The 27559-nt window shown below is 38.5% G+C and overlaps 2 protein-coding genes across 2 annotated transcripts; one reads left to right on the top strand and one right to left on the bottom strand.

The window, feature by feature from the left end:
- The first annotated feature begins 43 nt into the window (after window positions 1–43).
- itgb3bp (integrin subunit beta 3 binding protein) lies at window positions 44–22215 on the top strand. Its single transcript, XM_087170487.1, has 8 exons — window positions 44–117; window positions 734–770; window positions 972–1044; window positions 1751–1805; window positions 2862–2940; window positions 3178–3265; window positions 3513–3571; window positions 21631–22215. Exons 1-7 carry the CDS (start codon window positions 113–115, stop codon window positions 3545–3547), a joined length of 372 nt encoding a protein of 123 aa, XP_087026613.1. The 5' UTR covers window positions 44–112; the 3' UTR covers window positions 3548–3571; window positions 21631–22215.
- alg6 (ALG6 alpha-1,3-glucosyltransferase) lies at window positions 10103–27559 on the bottom strand. The gene is made up of 14 exons (XM_023394618.2): window positions 27392–27559; window positions 27036–27120; window positions 26145–26234; window positions 25917–26005; window positions 25605–25687; window positions 24963–25027; window positions 23990–24175; window positions 22881–23016; window positions 19189–19274; window positions 17517–17601; window positions 17102–17172; window positions 15199–15267; window positions 13388–13580; window positions 10103–11155 (listed from the first exon to the last, which is right to left on the bottom strand). The coding sequence occupies exons 1-14, from the start codon at window positions 27471–27473 to the stop codon at window positions 10958–10960; spliced, it is 1518 nt and encodes a 505-aa protein (XP_023250386.1). The 5' UTR covers window positions 27474–27559; the 3' UTR covers window positions 10103–10957.

Raw genomic sequence — 27559 nt, 5'->3', positions numbered from 1 at the left:
TATGTATAAGACAGGTCATGTTTTACACGAATTGTTTGAGTGTAGCAAAGGCGCCAGTTTCATAAATTTGGAACAAACGTTTACTAGATAGTCTCATATCTGAAACGTGAAAATGCCGTGAGTATTGTTCACTGTATCTTTTAATTAGTCGTATTGATTATTTAATTGAAACGTATTTGTCCTAATGAGACTTGAACCCTAGTTTACTTCAGAAATACTTAAGTAATACTCCTTCCTGCTGACAGGCTCGACTATAAACTGCACTGGTTGTTAAAATTATTATTAGTTTCAGCATTCTCTCGTTCCTGTCTGCTTTCATTAACGTTGTTATACTCTCATATTGACTAAATGGTGTGGGTTTTGTTTTACTGTCTTATGTTTTTAAAAAATCTTTCCTGGTAATATTCATGTGAAATTTCTGTGTGTTGCTTTTGTTGTTCCTTAAAATTGAAGTGGGAGTTACATGATAATACATACACAAACTGGGCCAACTGAAGGGGCCTTTTGTTGCTTGGTGCTGATTATTAAATACTACTGCAGGTTGACATACAGTATGAGTTTCCTGTACTTCAGAATTGTGATGCTACATTAAATTATTTGTGGTATAAATGTGTTGTCACTGGAATACGATTCAAATCCACTGAAGATTCTGATAAACACGAATGGTTTAGTTACCTTAGATTATTTCTAAATAAATGAAGCAATTCATTGACGCTTAACTTTGATTTTACAGTGTGAAAAGATCTCTGCACATGGACAATGCTCATTGTGTAAGTAAATGAATAGTTCTTATATCAGGTGTGCTGACAGTGTATCAATTTCCTGATCACCCATAGACAGCATATTGCTTTCTGGCTCTTTCTGTGTAAAGGAATAGTTTGTGTCTGTCCAGGTTTAAAATGTTTAAAGATTTTTTTTTTATGTTGTCATAGCATGTTTCAGTCAATTTGTCTTTTCACTGTCCTGAATAGCACCCAGCTTCTAAAATACCAGTACCTGCAAGACGCCACACAACTCTAACTGGGGCTGCAAGTTCTCAAGCAGGTGTGTTGACAAATATCCTTACAGATCTCTGAGGAGATGTCCATGTGTGCCATATAACAAAAGCAAGGGATACACATCTCAAACTGTAAATTTGGTCCTCTGTGCTTTGTCTTCTCCAAAACAATTTGTGAAGACCCATCTCAACAAATATGAGGCAGCTAGTAGTTAGAGATATGGGCATTTGGCAAGAAAGGCAACAGTTAACTCCCTTGAACTGGAGTTTCTTATCTTGGCAGGGATTGACTGAACTCATGAAGGCCCACAGTATATGCATTACTGTGAGGTAGGGCATTACTGAAAAAGTACATTTGTGCTCAATGACCTTATTCTGGGTACAGTAGATGATGATTTAAAAAACTATAGACTTAATATTTAAAGATGTGATCATCTCATATAGTTTTTCTCCTTTAAGATGACTGTAATAATGTACAGCCAGTTGCCAGCTCCATTCTCTGTAAATGACACGTCTGTGCATGTTTTGCAACTGCATTTCAGAGTATATAGCTGAGGATGTTGTCCATCATGAAAAGGACATTTTTTAGGTCTATTTGGGCTATGACTATTTAATTTTAGCCATAGATTATAATGTAATCGCTGTGTGTGAGTAAATAATACAGTCCCCTTGTCAGACCACAAAGTAAGTTACTTGCATATATGCTGGTGTACTGTAGACTGTGGTATTAAGGTTATGCTGCGTCATCAACAGGCAAGACCAAAGTCACTGCACATGAAGAAGAGGTCCTGCAGACAGAGTTGGAAAAGTGAGTACTTAAGCCACAGATTTTGCATTTATTTTATTTTGTAATATTTATTTTAATGAGTCAGATATTTGTCGTTAGGCTTTCTCTTTCACTATTGACTCTTGATTCAAAGTCTGCTTAGAAGACAGAGTTAAAGGGTTACAGTGAACTCCCTTTTATGAGTTGCTATATTTCAATTGCCACACTTTCCTGATGGTCATAATGACATAGCAGAATTTAATGACAGGAGACATGGAATGACGGGGATCCATCACTGGCCAAATTATCAGTGATTTACATAGCACTAAAAATAGTTGTATAAGAGTCACTTAACACAAGAACCATTTCCTTAGCCCAGGCAGACATTTGGTGTCTGGCCCATCCATCAAGACAAGCATTAGTTTTTAATTTTATAGTGCTGTCACTAATACGTTACATTAGCTTGGTTTACAGTACATTCATAACACTCACTTGGGTACGTCATATTAGGGTCACTTGGGGCACAGCAGTGTTTTGAGTTATTGTAGATTTCAACATAAATTTAATTGTATTTTGGGGGGGGTGGAACCCCAAACAGCTAGACTAAAAACAGATACACTTCCAAACCAATAAAATACCAGAAGTACAATAAAGCAGAACAAAAACACACAAAATAAACAAATAAATGTAAATAAGAAACTTAATTCATGAATATCATAAAAATAGTTCAGATAACCCTTTTGTTATATACAGCTTTTCAGACCAGAGAAAATTAGTGTTTTGAAATAAAGTTAGGACAAATTTCACTTACACTTTAAAATATTTTTAATTGGATGTTTACCTTGTTTCTATGGTTTTCAGTTTCTTTAAGCTCTATCCAGGCTCATCTATTAACCATACCTGAGGCCACTGATCAAATTAAAAAATAGCCAATATATAAACAGTCAGGATTAGCAGATATTAATAGAATTTTGATATGCATCTTTTAGATTTTAAGACAGCCAATTATTCAATCCAGTGTCATTCTCTGTTAGAATATGATCCGAAGATTTCTGAACATGTAACTGTATTGCTGTCACTCTCTTTTGCTTTGACCAGACTGGACTCCTTGCGATCTAAACTGGAACAATCAGCAAATGCATTCATCAGAGCCAGGAAAGAGCTGGAGGAAATACTGGTGAGAGACCTTTTCTTTGGTCTTAAATCTTTAGAATAGGCGGAAATGTCTTTGTCTCCATCATATCCTCAAATTGAGAGATGATGGGGTTTTTTTTTATCACATACTGAATATTCACTTCTGGCTTGACTTTTCCTTTCAGAGTAGCTGTTTGCTTCTTTTTTTTTACTATTTCCTGTATTTTGCTGGGGATTTTGTGGTTTCCATATTATCTCCTTGATCATGTATTTTAATTAGTCAGCAGAGGGCAGCAGTGAACAAGGACATGTCCTCACTGGATCTTCTGCTGATCTAAAGAATGAGCTAAAGAGACACAGAGAGCTGAGTAAGTACACAAAGTGACTTCCATTGTTAAATATGATTGTTTCAGAAAATCAGGTCATAACTGACGTTGCATGGGATTTGATCCAGTTTTCACTGATCAAACTGGTTATAAAATAGATGAAGCAAGTTCCGATTTATATTCTGTTTGCAGCTATTTATGGCATCAAAAAGAAGGCACTAATTTCAGATTAGGCTTTATATTTGTTCCATCTTTTAAAAAACTTATTATATTGTTTTTTTCTTTTCAGCATTCAGTGTAGCATCGTCTTTAAAAGGGAAATGAAGACCCCAAACCATCACAGTCAAGGTAATTTATCTGGTAATAAATATAACAAAGCAAACACAGTGTAAGAGTAAACAATCCTGATTGTTTAGCATTCATGTGCTGTTATGCTTTTACGCTACCTAGATAAACTCACCTAGTCACATTACTGTAATTTTATCACATTGATCACTGAGAGGCTTTATGGCCTCATGGAGCTGAGAGCTGAACAATATCACAAGATTTATTGAATATCAAAGCTGCCACACACGTGTAGAAGTTCAACACCCATTCTATCATAGGCTATTTTGACAACTTGTATGTTCCGTGTGCTTTGGGAATTTTCCCTGTTTGAGTCAACTGACCAAGCTACTTCACTCGAGACAGAAGTATCCCCACTTTTTGCCGATATCACAACTGTTTTTGGTCACACCATTTTTCAATGACAGCCTTCACCAAATTGTGGTGATTGTGGCCTTATCTATAGGTCTGTAAGGGACCAAAAGAAAACATTTTTGTCCCATTTGTCTGGTTGATTTCAAGATGAGACGGAAAACAAATGTAGTCATGAGGGTGTTTGATACCCAAGGACATCCTCATCCACTACTACTTCACTATTTTATTTGCTTCTTCCTGCATCTTCTTTGCTTTTACCATTAACAGCATCAATGGATGCTTTTTTGAGTTGCTCACACAATCGTGTGCTCTGCGACCTTTGGAGAAAAACAACATTTTGTTATGGTTACACAAACAAGTCAATGAGTGGATTTCCTAGGGAAAGAATTAATTTGATTATTTTAGGGACATGTTATGCCTGCAGCAGAGCAATTCTTGTGATCCAATCACACAATGGTGACTTGTGGAAAATGAATAGGGGGTACTGTCAGGAAGCAAGCTTGTTTTCCGATAAGGTTGTTAGAAATTATTTTAATTAGTTCCAGTAAGGGAGCCGAACATACATGATGCATTGTGGATCCACACCCCAGGAATGTCACATTTTTGTCACATGGTGGATCCGTGAAATGTATCAGTTTTACATAAACCTCCTTACAACAACAGACTTCACAACGTCAAGGCAGATAGCTGTGGGAGAGAATTGGCCCTCTGTGCACATTGAGACACACATTTTAAGAAAACAAACTGTTATTCAAAGCTGCTGAATAGTTTTGGCCTATATCTGCTGGGAGCGTGAAATCCAGACAGATGATGTTGATGGTATCTTGAAGCATGATTCTGCTCTAGTGTAAAATGTTTGTTTAGGTTCGCTGCTATGGCCCTTAGGCTTTGGGTCCATGTGCTGAATACAAGGGAGGGAGGTGTAAGAAATTCTTTTGAAAAGGTTGAGTGCTTTATGAGGATGTAAGGTTATAAGTGCTGGTTGGTCTCTTAGCTTGACATTGTCAGTGCATGGGGATATGATATTATACTGTTTATCAATATGCATGTTATGTAAATGATAAGGAGGAGAAGTATAATGAAAAACGTACTTCTATCATACTTCTTGGAAAATTGCTTCAGTGTATACATATATATATTATTGTATATCCACTATAAAAAAGTATTATACTGTAGTCGGGGAAATACAGAAAAGCACTACTGTATGCATACTGAATATAGATTTGACTCATTTTCTCACCTCACCAGAGGTACATAGTAGTAATTGATTTATAGATGTACTAATTAACTATAATTAACTGTTTTGCCACACAGACTCAATACTCAGTGGATCCAAAGTCAAATTTTTGAATTGGATTGTTCTACTCAAAACTCTACTCTAAAATCTGTGATGCAGGACATCCAACTTAAAACGAGTGGCCGTGTGTGTGTGTGTGTGTGTGTGTGTGTGTGTGTGTGTGTGTGTGTGTGTGTGTGTGTGTGTGTGTGGGCACAAATCCATCTAGTTCCTTCCAGTCTCTGAGCCTTTAAAGAATGTTTTGGGGCCACAGCATGATTCAGAGTGACTGGACAAAACACTGAGTCATGCTGATATGACACAAGTTTAAGTCACAGTATTTAAAGAGATGTGGCAGTCAGTCGTATTCAAATCTAATGCAAACCTCCATCGTATGTTGTAAAAAAATAAATAAAAAATGCGTTGCTATTTGTATCCTTTCCTCTGGAACATCTGGACTGAGGAGGCAAAGGTGCAGTAGAAGAGACAACAGTGATTGTGGCATATCCTTTGAAGAGGTAACCACTGTAGCCACAAGTGACAAAAACAGGATAATGGAAATAGGTAAAACATAGTGTAACAGTACCACACACGAGTAGAGAGATGAGAGTCAAACAGTCGGCAAACTGACTCAACAAGGTCAGTTACTGTACAAAGCAATATCTGTCTAAACTCTGCTAAAATTAGCTGAGTTAGCTACTGGTCATACCAGACCAAGTAATGCTGTAAATTGAATTGAGTATGGGTGTGCTTGAACACTTCTTAATTTAACTTTTCATTTGTAGCTTTCAGGAGTTACACATTGTTAACACTGAACACTTTGGAGTTTTGTATGTTGTCTGTATGTATATGTATGGTAATTATGAACACAAAAGCCATTACACTCCAGGAAGAGTTCAGACTCTGTACCCTGGGTCTTTGGTGTCAAGCAAAGCCTCTGGCACCTCCACCTCCTGTCCTGGCAGCTGAAATCCTTGAGGACTTTTAAACCATAAAGGCCCAATCCTCCAGTCCTACTTTTCCTCCTATGTCTACTTCCCTCCTGCTTTCTTTCTTTATCTCTCCTTTTTCCTGCCTTGTCCTCTCCTCTCCCACTTTATGCTGTGATAGGTAGAAGTGCTTCGTTCTCAGAGTGAGAGTGCAGTGTTAGGAAGCGCTTACGACTGTCCTTTAAGGTTAACAAAAGTTTCAGTAAGCAGTCTAAAGAAGTCACTTTTGGTGAGCAATCAGGCTTGGGGCAAGCATAAATCCTCTGGGCATAGTCGCGGCATTACAAATACCCACGGTGCCTGTATGTGCTGATGACTACAAAATTGAAAAAGAAAGGCCCTAATAATTCTGAGGCAAGTTTCCCTCAGCTGTAGGTATTGATTATTTGTGTGTGGTGAGAGATTTGGAAAATTCAATTAAAGGAGTTGTGCAAAGGATTCATAAATTCAGCCCCTCCAACCCGTATCGAGACATGGTTATGTTCTAAATCAATGCTGCACTTCACAATATATTTTCTTAGGAACATAAAAATAAATAACATTTAAACAGTTCTGCTTACTACAGAAACAAATTTTATTTTCTCTGAAGCTTTTTAGTAACAGCCAAATACTGACTTGTGCACATCTTCAGGGTGGTGACGTATTTTTATTGCAGTTTTTCCCATAAGAAAATCCTATATAATATGAATTTTGAAATGACAAAATGAGGGGAAAGGGGACGGCTCAGCAGTGTAAAAATTGATCAGGCCATAGATAGGACCATGTTGGGGAAGATTTGTATGTCAGCAGTAATGGGCTGTATTAAAAAGAAGATTCCTTAAGATGTCATAAAAGTGATGGGGCTGTGTCGCAGGTTGTGGGATGCTGGCCCAGGCAGCTCCCAGAGTCTGGCACATCAATCGTAGGAGAGCTCACAGACAGATGCCACCTACCCACCGGGAGTTTTATGCTTTCTGATTGACCACACAGTTGCAATTAAAGGGGGGAGTTGTATATTAGGCTGTATTGGTCCAACTGAAGCAGGTGGCCTTCGATCGACACAGTGGGTTGCAGAGTATGCAGTCTTTTCAGACGTGATTTCTGATTTACCGAATGTCATTGCATTTCATCTCAGGGAACAAAAAAAAATACCTCCAGGTTTCTTTGAAATGTTAACATAGCAGCAATTAAGTTCTTTTTTCATAGCAAAATATAGTTGAGGGTTGGGTGAAACCACTTATTAGCATTATTAAAGTACATAAAGTCCTGGGGATTTTTTTTTTTTAAAGATTGTAGTTAACAGTTAACGACTTCTCTACCACTTATATAGTAGAGTATATGTAAGACTATTTGTCTCTGTATTTGCTTCAATTGTTTTCTTACCACTTAGGCAGTAGGCATTCGTTCTTGGTAGGCATCTCTTTTAGGGGTACATAAACGCTTGACTGTAGGTTTCATCATTTATCTTTTTAGGTCCTGTGAACATGGGCAGCTCTTACAAGTTCCTGAGGTCCATTATGGACTGAGGTGCAATAATCTAATTCAATTCTAATTTTTAGAATTTGAACTAATTACAGATGAAGTTTAAAGAGTGCCATAAATCCATAGCTGGTTTGTAAACAGATACCCATGGTTTATAGAAAATATGCCTCATGTTAACGCACTTCTTTGTGAATATTCAATCTTGACAGTGACTGTGGTGTGTGTAATATCACTGGGTGCCAGTGGGGTTACAATCATGTTTTCCTCTCCCATATTCCCCAGGTTTTTGTTAGCGAGGCATCTCGGCTGTTGACAGCTAATGGAATTGCTCTTCACTTCTTGTGCGTATGATCCCATGGAGATAAGGCAGGAGATGAATGTGGAATCTGTGCTGTCAGTTGTGAGGCTGAGATGTCTTGGAAGCCGTCATTCATTTGCGAGAGAAGTGTGTGAAACGGTAGGAGCGAATCCTCTGACATGCTAGACCCCGTCTACCCTCCGGAGCCTCTGCCTCTGGCAGCTGACAAATGTTGATTCTACATTAACCACAATGCTGCAACGCTGTGCAAATAATGTTCTTTCAGATGGCAACCTTCATCCCCTGTATGGCTAAAACTATGCAATCCTCCCCACCTGTGCAGTTTAACACCTTTTGAAAAGTAAAGGTGGGGGTGCAAACTGTCTTACACAACACAGTAGTCTCTTTATTTGGCAGCGCCTGGGAAGGCCGAGGCCTCTCGCTGCCCGAGTCGACCTAGGCAACAGCTGGTGTTCACAGCAACATTTCCTATTTCTGCCTAAGGTGGATCGTGTAACTCTCACTTTATCACCCTTAGAGGCCACGTGAAGGACAAAGCCAGTATGCCCATAAACAAAACTAATGTTTTGATACAATCCCCCTAGGAGGGTGATAGAGGGATGCATGGTGTTTTTAATACTACTCCTCCTACTCCCCACTCCTATTACAATAATACATCCACATCTTACATACACAAATGGTTTCCAAAACTATAGGTTGGGATCTAAAACACAAGTAATAATGTGTAGTAGTAATGTGTGGTCCCTTAGAGAGATTTTCATTGTCTTCCATTAGCACAGAGTTTTAGCTCTTGGGGTACAGTATCGACTCAATGAGCCTGCCTGTAGTCCAAGGTTTAGAGTCACAGAAAGGGGATGTGCACCGTGGATAAGTAGTCAGAAGCGAAGCAGTGACAGAGGTCGTATTTTCACTGTGGTTTGAAATAGGAAAAGGCTCGCAAACCTAATCCGTCTCAAATCAGTTTCTACAAAGCAGTGTTAACACAGCCAGACGAAGCAGTTTGATGCTTCAATGAGTATTACATTTTGTGGCTTTACTGTTACTGTTTGTGACGGGGAATATGATGTCACATGCACCAGTGTTTTCCCCTCGTTTATCAGGTTTATATATAGGTTTGTATGAGTTTATATACAATATATTTAACTTCTGAACTGCAAAAATGATTGTATTGAATAGCCATTTTTTGGATTATTATTTCTTTTAATTAATCAGTTACTTGTTTAGTCTTTAAAATGTAAAGAAAAGTAAGACATGTCCATTACAAGTACCAAGAGCCCAAACTGTTGTCTTTAAATTGCTTGTTTTGTCCAACCAAAGTTAAGAAATCCACAGATATTCTATTAAAAAAATGTAAGAGAGGGAAGCATTATTTAATTTTAAAAACAGACCATAAATTGTAGTTTTTAATGTGTTCATTTTTTTCTTTTATCTTTTACTTCAGCTGTATTTATTGTTTACCTGCATTTTATTACTAACTCCCATTTCAGAAGTGGGCTAAGGTAAATTCTAATTTTCCCTCATCTTTATAAATGAATTGGCCTTATGTTATATAAACATGTGATATAAAAGAGCAAACCAATGGCTTTCACACCACCTCTGATTGGCCCCTTGTGTTCATGTCCCATTGTAGTGCCAGTTAACTCAGATCTTAGGCTCCTATTTGTCCCTATGGCCCATTAGTGGCTACCGGCCCAGAGCCTCAGATGCACAGGCAACCCTCACTGACCTGATAACATTTATAGTTGTAATGGATTTTTTTATGCCTGTCATTAACTCGCTCAGAGATTGGAGAAAGAAATTGCTTGTACCTTTTTCTGTGGTATTTCAACTTTATAGCATTATGTTCAGATATGTCACCTTCCATCGTCTCTTTTTAAGGCCTCTCCTGTCACTGGTTTTGTTTTAAATGTGCAGGTCTTTTGTATAGGACCCCTGCAGTATCCAGGACTTGTAATTAATATTTAATGATGTTGAGTAAAAGCTTTGAAAGATATAATTTCTATCCAATTATTGGCTCTGTCTCTGCTAGACTGTTAGGGGGTGATTTAGAAGACTACTTGGTTAATGTAGACAGTTTATATGAAGCTGCTCCAAATCAAACCATTTAACAATGTGGCAATAAAACTGATTTTCACTTTAGATCATTGAGAATTTTTATTTATTTTCACAAAAACTTTGTACAAAATAACTTCAATGATGGATAAAAATATACAGTAGAAAACCGTAAAAAAAACATTCCACATGAATAGAGAATGAACAACTATTACTAATAGACCTGAGTACAGTCCCATCATTTGTGAGTTTAATCACAATCCCCAAGGGAGGTACTGGGGGTGGACAAAATAACTTGAACACCTTACAATATCATTAAATCTAACACCACCACTATGGCTTTAAGCATTATCAAAAAATTAAATCGGCACCTCTCCGACAAGGTCTTAACATAACATTACAGCAGGTGTTCCTATTATTGTGGCCATCTCCTGTAGCTTGAGCTTACAGACACTGAGCTATCTGAAGTCAAATGTGTGGGCTGTACATTGCTCGTCTACTGCATGTTTACTTGTGATGTCGCCAAATGGCCGAAATAGCCCAGTAGCAATGGTCCAAACAAAAATAATTCAAGAATGGAGGTATAGCCCATTTCACATGAACTAGTTTATGTGGTTAATGGAGAAATACTTTGAGTAAAAGCTGACTTGAGTGATGTTTTATTCATTTTATAATTTCACAAAATTAGTTGGTCCAAAAATACCAGTACCCTTTCCTTTCACTTGATGTCACAGCTTCTCTGAATCGGCATTTTGTAGTACAGTAAATTTTCTAGCCAACACAATGCCTTAATAAGCACTGTGCTATTTGTATTTGGAACATGATGGAGCGAGTGAAAGGCTTCATGCACGTTAAGAGGAGATATACCCCAAAGTGTAACACTGGCTTTCCTGAAGCAAAATGAGTTCAAAAACTTGTGGTTTGGCAATTTGCATCATTCAGTTGTTCTTCTTCTGGTTCTTTCTGCTGGGTGGCCCGCTGAACTGGACAATGTTGAAATATATAAATGTCCCCATGAAGTGCACGCAAGCAGTGGTTGACACCAACACAGGAAACAAGTCAGGTAGATGTGGCGGCGGGACCAGAACTACAAACGCAATGCTCAAACCAGCCATGGCTGCAACGCTGATGTAGAACTGTAAGAGAGAGAGAGGGAGGTTATCTGATTCAAATAAGAACAAAGCCATAGAATCATGTAAAATTAGTTCACAATAAAATTAATAATTGCTCAGGTTCTATTTTAGAGCTACATAAAACAAGAGTCGAAACATCACATAGCTTAAGGTCTTCTTATTCGCATTTTCCAGATCATTCAACTGCATCTTACAGTCTTCATTTGTGGATAATCTCTACAAGGTTGTCATCTTGTGACCTTGCAACTTCATAACATGTGCTCACACAGTTGTATGCAAAAGTTTGGGCACCCGCGAAAAAACAAACAAAACCTATTTGGCTGATTTCTGAAGTGAAAAATCAGTAAATACAACCACTGCAGCAAACGGACATTAAAAACCAGCTTTTCTTCAAATGTTAAAGCGTTGCTACTTTTTTTATTTCAGGAACTTAAAAAATAGTAAAAAACAGCAGTTGTGGCATGTGCAAAAGTTAAGGCACCCATTGACACTCAGAACTTCATTAAATCGTTAGGCCTTAACTGACTCATTAGGACTTATATGGCAGGTCAAGAATATTCATTAGGGACTGTCAGCTGATGACATTTCCACAGCTGATAAATTCTGACTCTTCAAACCTTCTAACACTCAACAACCATGGGCTCCTCTAAGCAACCGACTGGGGATCTGAAATTGAAGCTAACTGATGCCTACAGAGCAGCCTTTGATGAAAAGAGCACCTTGCCAACAGTTCAGCATGGGGGGTGTAAATATTCTGCTTTGGGGTTGTGTGGCAGCCAGTGGCACAGGAAACACTGCACATATAGAGGGAAGAATGGATTCCACTAAATATCACGAATTCTGGATGCAGATTTTTTAGTTGTTGTTTTTTTTTTTTTGGAATTTTTTTAACTAACAGTGCATATTAACATTTGAAGAAAGGCTCATGTTTAATGTCAGCTGGCTGAAAGGTTTATTCTCTTCTTTTCACATCAAAAATCAACAAAATATGTCATTGGTCCTGTGGTGCCTAAACTTTTGCATACAAATGTATAAAGGCAGGAGATCTCAAGAATGCCATCATCATGACAAAAGAGCAAACTCTATCCACTGAGGAATACAATTAGAAGCTGTGTTTTTTTTTTTTTTTGTAAAGTTACTGTAAAGAGACATAACTCAAAGCTGGATGCCATTATGTTAATTTACTTGTGAGAGCCCCAACAGAGCATGACTGATAAGCTCGTGCCTGCTCTCAACAAAAGAGACCGATCACAGTTGTTAATGTAGAAAACTCTTTGCTGAAGTGATTTTGATGATGATAAATTTATATTTTCTATCAGGAACTTCTCCTAGTGAAATGATGAAAAGACTGGGCACCTCAGGCTATGAGCAAACTGTTGGCGTTTTCCTTAATTTTAATCGCAACTATAATATCAAACCAATAAATGATTTAATTCAAAAGAGCTCTCAAATCACTTTGATTATTTATTGCTGAATGGTGGACATCAAATTGGTCATTTGAGCGTTGCCATAAAGAAAAGACTGAGGCTTGAAATATCATATTACAGAACAGTGATTTGAATTTTTTGGTCTGTAAAGCCACTTTTTATATTTTATTTTGTCAGAGCGTTACAAACAGAGGTGCTAGTGAAAGTGAGATCATTCGTGTGTCTATTTGGGCTTTATGACCCAGAGATAAGTCAGTGAGTAAGATGGAGGAACCACCTCATGCCCACACCCGCCTTCGCCAGCCCAAACCCATGAAACCTTATCGCCATCATCGGGGCTCGCTATTTATGCTGCTTGTGTAAATAAATATATCTAGGCAAACCTGTGTTAATGACACGCGCTATAAAAAGACACCTTCTCTTAATCTCTGACACCCTATCGGTGCCCCTGTCGCTAAGGGGCTGGCGTTGCAGCCACTTCAGACACTGTGGAAACTTAAATAAGTGATAAATAATTCTTTGGCTGGCAGTGGCTTTCATCCCTGGACAGCTTACACAGCTTACAGTGGCACATGATCTTTATTTATACAGTTGGGTATATCTTCTCACACAGTTGCAATTTAGGTCTAGTGCCACTTTCAAAGTACAGGCCACCTGGGATCTTGAAATCACCACCCTTCGTATCACAAATGCATCAGTTAGTCACTCAGCATGTGTCTTTATCTGAAGCAAGTAAAACATGCCTATGTGAAGGATTCTGGAGTGGCTCCTGTACTGTTAGTCATTGCATCATGGCTTAAACACTGACCTTCCATCTCACTATACACGCCAGGTCCATTTTGGGTAGGCAGAAGAACAGCTTATGGTAGGCACCCAGTCTCAGCTCTTCCTCTGAGCTGTGCTCCAGTGCAGACAGGAGATAGATGCTGAAGAAGAGGAAGGCCAGTGAGGTCACAACGTAGGGCACCAGCAGACCATCCTTCAGAAACAGTGGCAGCATGCTGCACAAAGGGACAACAACAAGAACAATTTACAGTTTAGAGTTGTAGCATTTTTGCTGATGTCTTTGTCTTGAGCGATGCACAATGACCCAAAAAGATGCAAGACTCACATACAGATGTAGCCACTGCAGATGTCATTTCCACTTTTAAATGCAAAGTGTAGCTGGAGCTTTGATACACACTTGTACAACTTTAATATATATGGCACAATAGTGAGTGTTAAGGACATACACTGACAGAAATCATTTATATTCCACTGCTGATTGACGGCACACATGTAATAGATTTTCATAAACATCCAACAGTACATCATTAAGTTCAGTGTCATGTTGAGAGAAGGGCAACAGTAAACCGTGTTGCCTTTACTCAACAGGCCCGAACAAGCTTCATCTCCCCTGGGGAGAGATGGCTCTGACATTCATGCCAAGCTTATCTTAGTTTAGCAGAGGGGCATAGACAAGAACAACAGTTGACTCATAGTAAATCGCACATCACCCAACCTTATGAAAACCAATCCGCTCACAACAAACCACTCATTCTGATTTTTACTCCAACAATAAAGCTCCATTCAGAAGATAAATGTTAAACATTTTAGAAATACATACTTCTTCAATTTAAACAGACTGGCTGCATTCTGCCCTCTTAAAATTGCTATGGTTGAGCTCCAATTCAGCCAATTATGCAAACAAAAGATGTATTTTTTTTTTTTTTAAATGGCCGAGTCTGTGGAGGATGCAGATAATGTGTCCAAGTCAGACTGTACTGGGAAACAGCTACAGAATGACCTCCTGTCCCTACACAACGCACACTTAGACGGCAGGCATGCAGACTATGCCATGTAATCCCCAGATATCCTTATACTAAACCACACACACAACAATTAGTGCTGCCGGAAGAATTTAACAACAGCTGGTGAAAGTTAGATGGAGCATTTGCAGCACTACTTGTCTTTTCCATTCATGGTCCTTAGTTCAACCCACATCGTAGATCCACTTGGATTTTTAGGATTATTTCTATGGTGTTTTTCATTTGATAGTTATCAGTAGCAGCGAGGGACAGAATAGAGTGTGAGACAGGAAGGGATAACATGGGCATTGCAGTTATGTACTATGTGGCAACTTAGCCAGTCCTTTTCTATCTTAACTTTAAAATTCACTGTTTATTTTGATCTTGTCTGAATTATACTACCAGGCTTATCTTCTTTCAAGCTAAAAATATCTCTTTTTTTTTTTCTTTTTTTTTTAAAGACAAGAGGTGACTACAGCAAAGGTGCTGAAATCCTGCTGCTGCTGTTTAGCTGAAAGCCATCACAAATCTAAAAACAAGTCCTTGTTTGAGCAGACGTTATTGGTAATGTCAACCAAGGAAGGACCTTTGTGTTTTACAATACTATCCTATATTGAAAGGAAAGAAAACACCTAGTAACAGCTTGAAAACAACAAGACAAAATGTTTTAATGATCATGGATCACAAACAAGAAAATTTAATTCTCGTTTAGATTCTGCACCAAAAAGCTATTGGACCTCTGATATAAACAAGGATTAAAACATGTCTACAGCTTTTATTCATCCACTGTCAGTGTCCACAGTTTTCCCTCCTTCCCTCCACGTAGTCTTACCTGAATGATGATGCCTGCAGGAACCAAATTACCATCAGGGGCAGGTCATTCAGCAGGAGGCAGACAGGCCTAGGAAAGATCAAAGTTGGATATAGTTGCTATTGAACACACTCTGCAGTACCATTAAATATTATTTTACAGCAAGACAGTGAGTGAGTCCATGTTGGGCTGAAGCTGGATGTGGGCTGATCTCATGCGTGTATAATATTTAAGCTATTAACCAAATGGGACAGCCACGTGAATCAATTATTGACAGTTGCTCACAAGGCAGTCAGCATTTGTTGTACCGAATAATTTTACATCAGTGTATGCCTTTTTATGAGAATGGAGAAACTACAGCTAATTCAGAACTCCCCTGTTAGACTTTTAACAAAAGCAAGGAGGAGAGAGCATATTACTCCTGTACTGGCTACACTACATTGGCTCCCTGTATGTTTTAGAATTGATTTTAAAGTCCTTTTCCTTGTATACAAAGCTCTCAAGAGATTGGCACCCTCTTACATCACTGATTGTCTGTCGATTTATGTCCCTCCACGAGCCCTTAGATCATCTACAGCAGGGCTTCTAAATGTTCCAAATGTCCCCCAAAATAAAACTGAGGAAGGGGCCTTCACCCACTATGCACCTAAACTGTGGAACACCCTACCAAGAAATATTAGAGTAGTGGACTCAGTGGACATTTTTAAATAGCTCTTAGAGTTTTTCTGTTTTTTATTTTTTATTTTTTAAATGTTTTGTCTTAAATGTTTTCCCTGTTTTTTAATGATTTCCCTGTTTTAACTCCCTTTCTCTTATTTATATATTATTTATATATTTATATTTGTCAAAGCACTTTGACACATCCTGTGTATGAAGGATGCTATATAAATAAGGTTTATCATTATTATTATTATTTACTCTATCTGCATTGGCATGTTTGATGCTGTAAAACCTCCTGAAAAGTGGTTCAAAATCCATCTTTTATTTGACCTAAGTGTTCCATTTCAAAATGAAGATCTCCAAATGTTTATAAATGTATTTTTGAATGGCGTGGTTCTGTGTGGTAGTCCGTTGTTAACTGAACCTGGTTGCCTGTGACGGTGCTAGTTGTACACTCTGCTCCGAGGGGGGCACTTTCCACCGGTCCCCGAGCCCATAATTACAGCCAGTGCTCTTTGGCGATCCTGTTACAACCCAATAATTGATCCTGCGCAAACAACGCCCCGAGCTGCCGCCTGCCATTCTTTCCTAATCCCTGGACATGCATTACTGATTGATTGCGGGGGACAGGTGGGAGATATAACTCAATAGTTAATAAAGCAACAATCTACCCTAATCTAGATTAATAGATGAGCCCAGATCTAGGAACCAAATCCCTCGCTGTCAAATCTATCCCAGGCTTCTCTCTCTACCTACAGCCGCCACAGCTTTATACATATGGAGGTAAATGGTAATGAACCACACACATGCACTTCACAAACTCACATGTGCAAGTAATGCATTTAGTCTGTTAAATATGACCCAACTCTGACACATATGATGACAACGGAAGCTGTGAGGGCTGCTTTTGTGTCTGTGCGGCACAGAGCGATGACAGAGGTGAATAACCTCTCAGTTAGCAAGTCTGTACTTAAATAGATTGTTCCCCTGCAACTCTGGGAGTACAGCAGGAGAATGACGTCACTTTAACAAAGTGCACATGTACTCAACTTATTATCAATGTGCAAGACATAACTTAAGATTTGTGGTGGTGACGAGGCGAATGGCTCCTTTGTGAGTAGAAATTAAATCTATACTCATGAATATTTGAGAGATCACTGCGAGACAGAGAAAGTACCATTTACATTTGTTACCGTCCCTGCTGTTACATGTGATCCAGTGAGACAAAACCTCAAGAAGTTACAGTTAGCTTCTCTGTACTTACAAGGCAGCCAAAAGGATGGACTTCTCATGGACTTGATAGGAGAAGAGGAAAAATGCCAGAGACGAATTGACCTAAAAGTGGCAATGAGATAATCAATATAACAACTACCACTGTTACTGAACAATAATACTTGATAGAATACTTTTCAATAAAAACAATGAAAGGAAAAAAATAGTGTATGAACACAGGCATCAATAATCTTCACATTATAATATCATATATATTTGATACCGTGTTAGAAAAGTGAGTGAAATGCAAAAAGGCCTCAAATAAATTACAATGATTAAATTAAATATATTATGTGTTATTAGTTGAAAAACAGACCTTGTCTCTCTATGAAAGGAGGTTCAGTGCATTTGTTTTGAAATCAGTTACAGTAGACAGGTTGGGGGTAATCCATGCCAAAAACACTCACCAAGGCCAGTTTAAACTGCCAGAAGGTGGGCTTTGTCAGAAGTCTGATAGAGGAAGGTAGGACTGCCAGAAGAGTGCAGGCAAAACTGGAAAAACAATTCACACAAACGTTCAGATTATCTCACTTCAGCACTGTCAACAACAGTTAGGTGCACAAAAAATCTGAAAAACTCCAGTGGGAGAGGATGTAGTGATACAGTAGAAAGAGAATATAATGCAGAGGACTTGTAGAGCATAAAATACGTTTCGAGGAATATAATGTAAATTTCAAAAAATATATAATGACCATATAACTAAAAAATCAGTCTACTATTTTGCCAAAATGACAAAACACTCACAAACAACAAGGCAAGATTCATTTCAGTGTCAGTGGCACGAGATAATCTTGTTCTTTTTTAGACGCCGCCTGCTCTGCGACTAAGACCCCAGCTATGAGGGAATTGACCAAATACTAGCCGTGTCTGGGGGTTACCAGGCATTAGTTTAACCCTTCAATTGTCACCTGCTGGGGGCAGAGGCACCGGAAGAGACTGACTATGTGTCAGTGTGAATGTGTATAAATGTGCCGAGAGGTCGGGCAGGGAGTTAGTTCAAGGTGTGAGGGCAACAATGTGTTTGTACGACCATTTGTAGATGTGATAGAGAGCATTATGGGAACAGTGATAGATAGAAATAGCGAGATAAAGAGACAGAAAGATAGATAGCAGTAATAAAAGTCCAGTCAGTGGGTATTTAGTGTGTATGGAGGCCACAGTGTTATGTGCATGTTATGTGTAGGGCAGGGTTTTGTGGTCCGGAAGGACATGGATCACTTTTCACAGCTGATTCATTCTATGTACACAGTACACCCACACCAGAGCATTTAGCAATCCAATGCCTGTGCCAAAAAGACAAGAGTGTTTTTCATTTGTTTGAAATGCACAACAGTCAAAGAAGTCCAACTTGATCCCTGGACTTAACAGTCTGGCAGAAAACGTGTCCATGCTGCGAACATAGGACTCCTAAATTTAGCGGGCCGGGTTACTTAAGCAGGCTCCTCCATGACACAACTGCTGCATTGACCATTTCCCTCACTGTGATTGCACAGGTCTTCAGCTTTTGGTCAAAATAACGTATCATATCCAAAGACTTCCTGGGATGCACTGTGGGCCGGCGGGTAGAGATACTGAAGGTTAAATGGTACGAGTCCAGTGCTTCATGCTTTCTACGTGCTCTCCCCTCATATAGCACCATTTATTTGCCTCCCTCAATTTTCATCCACTTTATAATATTACACAATAAATCACATAATCCATCATGATGTTTTTGAAAAGAAAATCTTGTTATCGGTTTGATTTACTCTGCTTATTATTCTGAACATGACACATGCTTTAGTAGTTCCTTGGGCAATTCAACCTCTTGTCATCACATTTCCAAAAACAGCTGTGACTTTATGTTCAGAAGTTCCTCACAAGATGTTTCCTTAAGGGATGATCTTATTTCCACTCTGCTGGATCACAGTCTTCATTCCCTTGGGCAAGCTCTGCTTTCCCAGGAAATGAAAGGAGTGAAAACAAAGAGACAAGAGGAGTAAAGAGAAGAACGATAGACAACACAGTGAAAGAAAGAACAAAAAACAATGACAGATAGGGGGGAACAAAGTGGAAAGCTTACTTGATAGATAGAGGGATTACCTGAGGTAGAGCTGAGACTGACTGGGCAGAATGGATCTGATCTTTATCAGGAGGTTCAAGCTGCACCATGTATTTGCCACCTTATCCTGTAAACACACACACACACACACACACACAAACAAACAAACAAACAAACAAACGCTTGTTTAAAAATAAAATGTGGTCTGGTGAATTTACGTGGCTTGAAAAATTCAATTCAAAAGTTAATTTTGAAGAGAAAGCAAATACGTTGCTTTAAGTAATTATTTCCCCACTGAAAGTGCAATAAAAATTCTTTGGGGCATTCCAGGGGGGCATTTGTATGTAACCCTCCATCATAAATTTCCCTCCCTTGTCAGAAAAAGCATGGGACTTATTTGTAAACTTGGGGACACAAGGTCAAGTGTCAAACCAGAGTAGTTTCTGCACCAAACACAGAGCACTGCTAAAAAAACATAAGGCCAAAATGTTGAATTGTTCAGTATATAATTAAATGTGTTAAGTTTTTGAGCAAAAAAAAAAAAGTATTGAAATTATATTTACTGAAAACCAGAGCTACATCTAGCAATAATGATCTGCCAGTTATTTTCTTGATTAATCAATGAATTGCTTTGTTTATGAAATCTAAGAAAGTAGTTTCCCAGAGCACAAACTCATGTCTATGTAAATTACTAGTTTTGTCCGACCAACAGTTCAAAACTCATAGAGATCTTACAATGATGTAAGATGAAAAAAAGCAGCAATTTTTGACTTTTGGGAAGATAAAGTCAGAGAATATTTGATGTTTTTGCTTGATTAAAGTGAATAAAACAATCAGTCAGCCTGTTATCAAAACAGATGCAGATAAATTTCAATTGATGAAAACATCAGAACTTTCTGTCTTGTTAGACTGTGTCAGTTCATATTGTTTTTATGAATAATCTGGAAAATCAGATCTGTATGGTTGTGAATGACATAGAAGGTATGTTACAACTTTAATGTCAGCCTAAAAGTACTTGCGGTTTTTAAGCTGTCAGATCAGATGGGGAGGGGCTTGCAGTGCGATTCAGTTGATTTAAGTGCTTAAGCAGTTGTGCAGGGATCAGATGATATTGAGGCCTGAGCCGCCACTGTGCACCATGATATCACACAACATAGAGACAGCTTGCCTAGATCAGCTTTATGAGTCCACTGTGATGATGGTTTCTCGGTGTGGCCCTGTCTAGAAAGCCTATTTCTGGCCTCCGCTCTCTCTTCTGTGCTACAGCTGCTCACAGCACAGCTGTGTGGATCTTAATGGCAGCCTAGTCAGCAGCACTGGGTTGTCCAGTGTTGTGTTGTCTCAGCCCCTTCCCTCTCTCTTCCCTGTTTGCCTCCTGGCTCCAAATAACCACTACGGGAATTTTCCTGGACACCGCCTGAAGGCAACACATGAACAAGGGGGGGTACCCATCAGCAAATGTAAGGGGGGCAAAAGCAGTACGGCTCCTTCACCTATAAGCTACCATGGAATTTCACAGGGAGAAGCATTTGGTGCCATTTTTGTGAGCAGACAAGCAACGTGAGACGTCAGAATGCAGCTCAGTGGGTAAACTTACAACTGCTCCCTCCCAGAAGTCGCCAGGACCACCAGTCACCAGCCCTCTTCTTCCCCACCACCCCTTCTCACCCCTGTCCCCTTGTCCAAAGCTTCTGCTTACGTGCACAATTTCACAATTAGTTCAGGACAACTCGCCCCAGCAGCCTCTCATGCTGTCGTCACAGGGGAGTATAGTGTCTCTCACACCCTGTGTATTATGTTTGCATCATTTTGTTGAACAAATACTGCCGCAGTGCACGCTGCCATCCGCTCCCCTGGTAGAATTTTCAATTACTTCTCACATCCATGACACCTTGTGGTGGGTGCCACCTCGGGGACTGAGACAAGAAGGGGGTTAGAGGGTTTTAGAAATGAGAACTGCAAACCTTGGCCTCTGAGCTATCAGTCACACATTCAAGCACACAAACACACACACACAGTTACCTCTGCTTCTTCCGTGACAGCTTTTAATGCTGCCGACTGTGGAAATGTTTCAGGTCTCTTTCTCACTGTTCGCTATTGCTTTCCTTGTTAATTAATATCATATTCCTGTCGCTCCTTTCCTCACAGAGGCTCTGACTGAGTGACCACAGCATATAAATCTGTGTGTGCACTATAACACCGTCTAACGAACTTATACGCTTTCCAAGGTGGTCACTGGTAGGCAACAGTTGTCAGATCTGCTCTGATACGCCTGGAAGTGTAGAGTTGGCCCCACTCATCAGTCCATATTGCTAGTACATGGCAGTGCTATGAAGTGCTGAAAATACCCCAGCCATAAATTAGTTAGATTTATCTATATCCTCCTACTGTACGTCCTGAACCCCAACACCTCCCAGAGATAGAGTGAATATGATCTCCTGACCTTTCACCATTTTATTCCACTGTTTTCTTTGATCCTGCAGGGTATCCATTTCCGACTGGCTAAGCACTGGAGGGGTGGAAAGGGTGCTCATCATGCTGAGTGTATGGAACAACGTGTAAGGCACGAGGAGTGCTATGCAGGTTGTGGCTGACTTTCATAAAAGAAGTGGTCACATCCTTGTGCTGTAAATTGTTCAAATCCCCATGAAATGAGGGATTTAACTTCTTGGAAATATGTCACGTCCTAGAAAACAGTGACCCTTGACTGATCCCGCACAAACAGGGTTAATCAAGAATTACAACAGTACCAATAAATCCATCACCAAGAAAAATGATACTGATACTTATATAATAATATTGTACTTTTTACCTTAACTACATTTACTTGACTGTATTTGACTTTGCATATTCCAATTATTAATTCCCAAAATATAAATAAAAAAATAAATTCTAATGTATTATCATAGGTTGAGACCTAATGGATCCCTGGGGGGAATTCACAAGCTATCCAGCAGTCTATAAAGCCATTCAAATTAGCCCCACCAGCTGCCACATTGAAATGATGTACACTTAATGCATCATTAATTGTAATCCAATAATATAATAAACATTATTCTGAGATGAGCCATTCTGCATAACGAGTAATTTTACTTTTGGTATATATATATATATATATATATATATATATATATATATATATATATATATATATTGATGCCAATACTACTGTACTTTTACTTAGGAACTGTCCCATAGGCAGACGCAAACAGATATCAAGAAGATATGAAGTTACTGATACCCAACACAGCAATAGAAAGACAGCAGCGTTTCTGTTGGCTCGTAACAAAACAAAAGACAAGATTAGAGGTATTTTATTTTGGAAGCCATACAAATATTCCTTAGATTTATTAAGAATGCCAAAATGCCTAACATTTTTTATTCTACTTATAGTATTAGGATTTCCATTATACTTTATTCAGTATAATTAGGGTCACATTTATTCATTAAATCTTTAGAAATTTCCCCAACCAATTTCCTCAAGGGCAGCGGAAACAGGAAATGTACATGTGACCTGTACGGCACCTCATTGGTTAGCCTTTATATTCATGATCTGTAAGGAGATATTATCTTCTTCTACTTGTTTCTTAAAATGACATATTGGGACTGTGACTAAAGAGAAGTGCTATTCTTAGATTGCCTGTATGGCAAGAGTACAAATATTATTTTTGAAAATGAAGTTTATCAGTTGTGGTTTTCAGGTTAAGCTTTGATTTAAGAAACTCTACTGTACCTCAAACAGACCACGAGCCACGGGAAAGATCCTCCTAACCACCTGCAAGGCCTGGTTGAGGTCAGACAGGAAGGGCAGCCAGCAGAGGGCAAAAGTCACCAACACTGTTACAGCAATTCTCACCAACAAGAAAAGCCTACATGAAAAGGGTCACACAGAGACATGCATTACCTCTGAGAGTAGAAGGGTCAGATATACCGTAATAATGAAAACATAGGTTGTATTTTTACTTTTACACTATAAAACAATATTTTGATGGTTTCTGTCACCATAATTTCCAAAAGGACATATGTTGGCATTCGTAATTTTGTTTAAGCATGTCTATGTCTGCTGCGATTCCTCGAGGAATTAGTACACACTGTCTGCAAGTCCTAAATTTGGGGTTTGACCCTTGTGCTGAGGAATGTAGTGAAAGCCATGCATCAGCTGAAAGTCTTCAGTGTAGGTCAGGGTATCTTGTCAGCTGTAACTGTGAAGCTGCTGGTTAAGTTGCACACACAGGCATAGCTGAGGAGTTTGGGCATGGCGAGAGTGTCATCTGGACATATCTTCCCCCCGGCTCTTCTAATCCAGCTCTCCATTTGCTACTAAATGCCCTTGGTACATTGTTACTAGATAAACAAGACACTGGACACACTAGTAACAACATCCAATCTGATTACGTCAGTCATTCTGTGGCTCTCCTGAGGACACTGCTCTCTTATAGACTGACATTACATAGTGTATCTGATTTGAGCACTCAGCTGACACTTCTATTGAGCGTGACAAAACAATATAACCAATGAATATTCTGTTGAAAAATTATATTTTTATGCTCTTGATTTTTTAAGGTGTCCTAGTGGGATCCTGGACTGAGGAAAATATGGAGTGGCAGAGTTTACCAGAACTGTTTATTTAGCAGCCTTTACTTTATTGAGATATGATGTATAATCATCACTGATTGCAAGAATGAATACTTAAATTTCTTTGGTCACAGTGTTTCGTCAGTGCACTATGACTTGACCTTTGACCACTGTACTACTGGTTTCTCATTAATTTATTCTTGGAATTGTAGTTTGTTCATTACAAGTTGCTCTGGACACAGTAAATAAGCAATTAAATAGACTTACCCTCTTCCCATCAGACCCAATTTGACACACTTTCCCAGCAGGTAGCAGAAGAAGGGCAGAGCGTGGTACAGTTCCATTTGTTTGTAGTTGAGAGCCAGGGAGAAGGCCATGGAACCCGACACATCCCAGCCCAGACCCAGAGCCAGAACCCCCCACAGAGCAAAGCCCTGGCTGACTCCATTGTACCTGATACCATTAAGGTCAATACTGGACTAAAAGTGTCTCTTTAGTGGTTGTAATGGGACAAACACTTTAGAAAACAGTAGCTGATCTGGGGTCAGTTCAGTTTATACATGTTAAACTCTTTCATCGTTTTCTTTAGTGTCTGAATAACAACGGCTTGAAACACTGGAACAAAGAACCATCATTTTTATGGTTAATGTAACTCTCCCTTTTTTATTGCATCTAGATGTTCTGTAGGTTCTATCATTTTATCCTGATATGACCGAAGAATAAGCTACAGTACTACATGTATGAAATAACATTACTATGTCTCAAGTCAGCTACTGTTTCTCACCATATAGTCTCTAATAAAGTCGCATTATGTGACAAACAAAGGTACATAAAATGCAAAAATGACACATATAGTATCTTAAAGTTATAAACAATCTTATATAATGTTGCTGTGGGGCCAAATAATCACTTTCATAAATTATGAGAAAATCTCCTAGATTTTTCTTTTAATTTTTATATTCAGAAGACACTAATTTAGTGTTACACAACTGAATAAAATTAAATTTTTCAAGCTGCTAAAAATATTTTTAATCCTTACATCACCACATTACAATTTCAACTGAATTCAACTCATCATTGTACAAAGATTTTGAGAAAATATTTCTTATTTAATGTATATTGTCTATTAGGATCTGGCCTTTTAAAGCCAATGGTTTCAGCATTGAACATTAGTTTTCCATAGACTGTCACCATTTCCTACTACAACAATAGTAGAAATGCACCTGCACATAAAGGATACTGGAAATGGCCGTAGTCAATGAGAATTAGTCCTGGGTAGAGCAGGAAGCAGAACAGAGTTGAAACCTGGAGAAAAAGAAAGAGCATTTAAAAGTTGTCAAACATAACCAAAATTTAATTACAGTCTACTCATTATTAGTCTGATCAATAGGTTCAGTGATAGTCAATGATGTATCGAAGGTTCATCCGTCAAAGAGAGTTCATAACAAAGTCAGATATTTTTCTTTATTCACTGATTCTTTCACAGTACTTTCTTATTCCTAGTTAGGTACCAGAGGTCTGTCCTCCCATGTATTGAACAAAGGGCAATGCAAGCTGGTATAACAAGTTCAAGTTCTGCCTTTTTTCAGACAATAACTGTTTGACAATGTAAGACACTGTCAACACATTAGACATTTTCCCTCTAAACTAATTGCACTGTGAATGTATAAAGACCCACTGAAATGCAGTTACTTCCTGAAAATGTAATAACATCATATTATCATATCATGTTGCAATAATGACTTCATAATTCCTCAATTTGGTGGACCAGTGCTGTAATCTGTTTTAATAAGGGTGGGTTCCCAGACTAAGAGGAAAATGTCGCTCAATTGGCTCTTTAGTTGAAAAAACTTCTAGATGTCATGAAAGGCAAGTGTATTACCTTTTTCTTAGGGGATCCATCCGTCAGGTATAAACAGTATAAAACTACAGCAGGGATGTATATCAACAAATCTGCCACCAGGACTGGAACAGAAAAAGAACCATATGATATCATATGTTTTTTTAACACCCATTTTCACACTTAAGATTTGAAGTATCTATCCAGCCATGTGTCATCTAAGCAGATCTAATTCATTTTTGTACCATTACTGCACAGTAAGTGAAGTACTGTAGGTAAAGAAATTATTATTATTTTAAGGTTGAAGTAGACATTGTGTATGCTTTTCACTCTATTTTCTTATAATTACTGTACCTGTAGCTCTCATGAATAACTTGTGTGCTGGGCTTTCATAACCTCTGGATTTGTGGAGCTCCACCCACTCAGGGTTTATGGTCTTGGCTCTGCAGGAAAATGATGATACCAAAGTATGTTACACTCATATTGACTACATGGAAAGTCTCTTGCGACCTTGAAATTACCCTTCTACATAAAAATTTTCAATGAACATTTATCCACTGTAATCTAATAAAAATGACTTACATATAAGCACAGATCCAGCTGTGGTAGGCAGTAAGAGGAGGGTAGTCAAGACCCCAGTAGTTCAAGTCATTGTCTGTGGTGTTAAAGTACCTGTAAGAGCACAAAGGTTTATTCTGAAACTGTGGAAGTGTCAGACAGGGGCACTTCAATAGGTCTAAGGTAAATATTCTGGATTGCAGTCTCATAGATCCCTTTAACGTGTTTTTTGCTTCTGGTTCTTTTTGATCCCACATCAAACTTAAAAACCGAGTAGTTATCAAATTATTTTTTATCAATCAAATTATAGATTAGCTGACTAATCGTTTAAGGTCTATTTGTCTACTTGCTAGGTAGTTTCATTTATAACAAAGTATCATATTTTCTAAGCACTTTATATGTTTTGTATGCAAAAATATATATGTGTAAAGTAACTAGTAAGTGAGCTATCCAATAATGAAATGCAGTGCAGTAAAAAGTACAATATTTCCCCTGTAGTGGAGTAGAAGTATAAAGTGGCATAAAAATAAAATGGTCAAGTGAAGTACAAGTACCTCAGTACAGTAGATACTCAGCACAGTACCTTGGATTAAGTTGCCTGTTTATTAAGTACACTGGTAAAACGTATGCAGTCTAATACAACAGTCCTCCAATAAATCCCACCATCATAAAGATTATTGTTTGGTTTTTGTTGAAACTGTTTTAGACAGGTGTTGATTCAACTATATGATAATTTTACATTATAACTATCATAAAGGGAGGACCTGTTTTATTAGACTGCATTAGTTATAGTTTACCTAATAAACTGCCAAGTGAGTGTACACTTGTGTGTATTTAGTTCAGTCATTGCAAAATTGCCCTATTTTACCACAAGCCTTTAAAAATAGTAAATCACAAATGAAGCTTCAGACTGACCATTCCTGGAGAGGGAGGTTGTAGGTCACTTCTTGCCAGTGCCTTTGAGCTTCATAGTCGCCAAACATGGGAGGCTTCCCCGCCCCTGGAGAAAAATCATTCAGCTGTTAGCTTCATGAATGAGAAACTGCATCAGTGAATGACAGCAAGACAGCAAACACACAACAACAGACTGCCAGTGACAGCTATTTAAGCATGTGACTGCATGCTAACCGCTAATAGTAACATCCAACTTTATGTTTGTAGTTTATATAAAATCAACGAGGCTCCGCTGAAATAGACCGTAGTGTAGCAAGGAAGACAGTTGTGATTCTCTGAATGTAGCATGTTAATATTAAGCTCAACAAACTTTCTACCTGAATAAGAATTTAGCGAAACTCCCCATCTCACAACAACGCCCAGCAAAACACAAATGGATACGAGACTCCAAGTTTGCATAACTTTGACCGGTAGAAATTAGCTTTTGGAGGAAAAATAAACGATAAAAACCTGCTCATTGAGACAGTTTTGGAATCTGTTTACGT

This window comes from Seriola lalandi, unplaced genomic scaffold (genome assembly GCF_002814215.2).
Source record: "Seriola lalandi dorsalis isolate HSWRI2012SDOR001 ecotype SW California unplaced genomic scaffold, Sedor1 jcf7180002054949, whole genome shotgun sequence".
Lineage (NCBI taxonomy): Eukaryota > Metazoa > Chordata > Actinopteri > Carangiformes > Carangidae > Seriola > Seriola lalandi.
This window is presented reverse-complemented; position numbering and strand designations above follow the sequence as displayed.

Excerpts from the sequence above, each read along its gene's own strand:
- alg6 (XM_023394618.2), bottom strand. The coding sequence starts at position 27,473 with ATGCAAACTTGGAGTCTCGTATCCATTTGTGTTTTGCTGGGCGTTGTT. Across the intron at positions 26,006-26,144 it reads AGCTGGATCTGTGCTTATAT|AGCCAAGACCATAAACCCTG; the intron begins GTAAGTCATTTT and ends ATTTTCCTGCAG. Across the intron at positions 25,688-25,916 it reads GTTATTCATGAGAGCTACAG|TCCTGGTGGCAGATTTGTTG; the intron begins GTACAGTAATTA and ends TTTCTGTTCCAG.
- itgb3bp (XM_087170487.1), top strand. Across the intron at positions 1,045-1,750 it reads GGCTGCAAGTTCTCAAGCAG|GCAAGACCAAAGTCACTGCA; the intron begins GTGTGTTGACAA and ends CGTCATCAACAG. Across the intron at positions 3,266-3,512 it reads AAAGAGACACAGAGAGCTGA|CATTCAGTGTAGCATCGTCT; the intron begins GTAAGTACACAA and ends TTTTCTTTTCAG.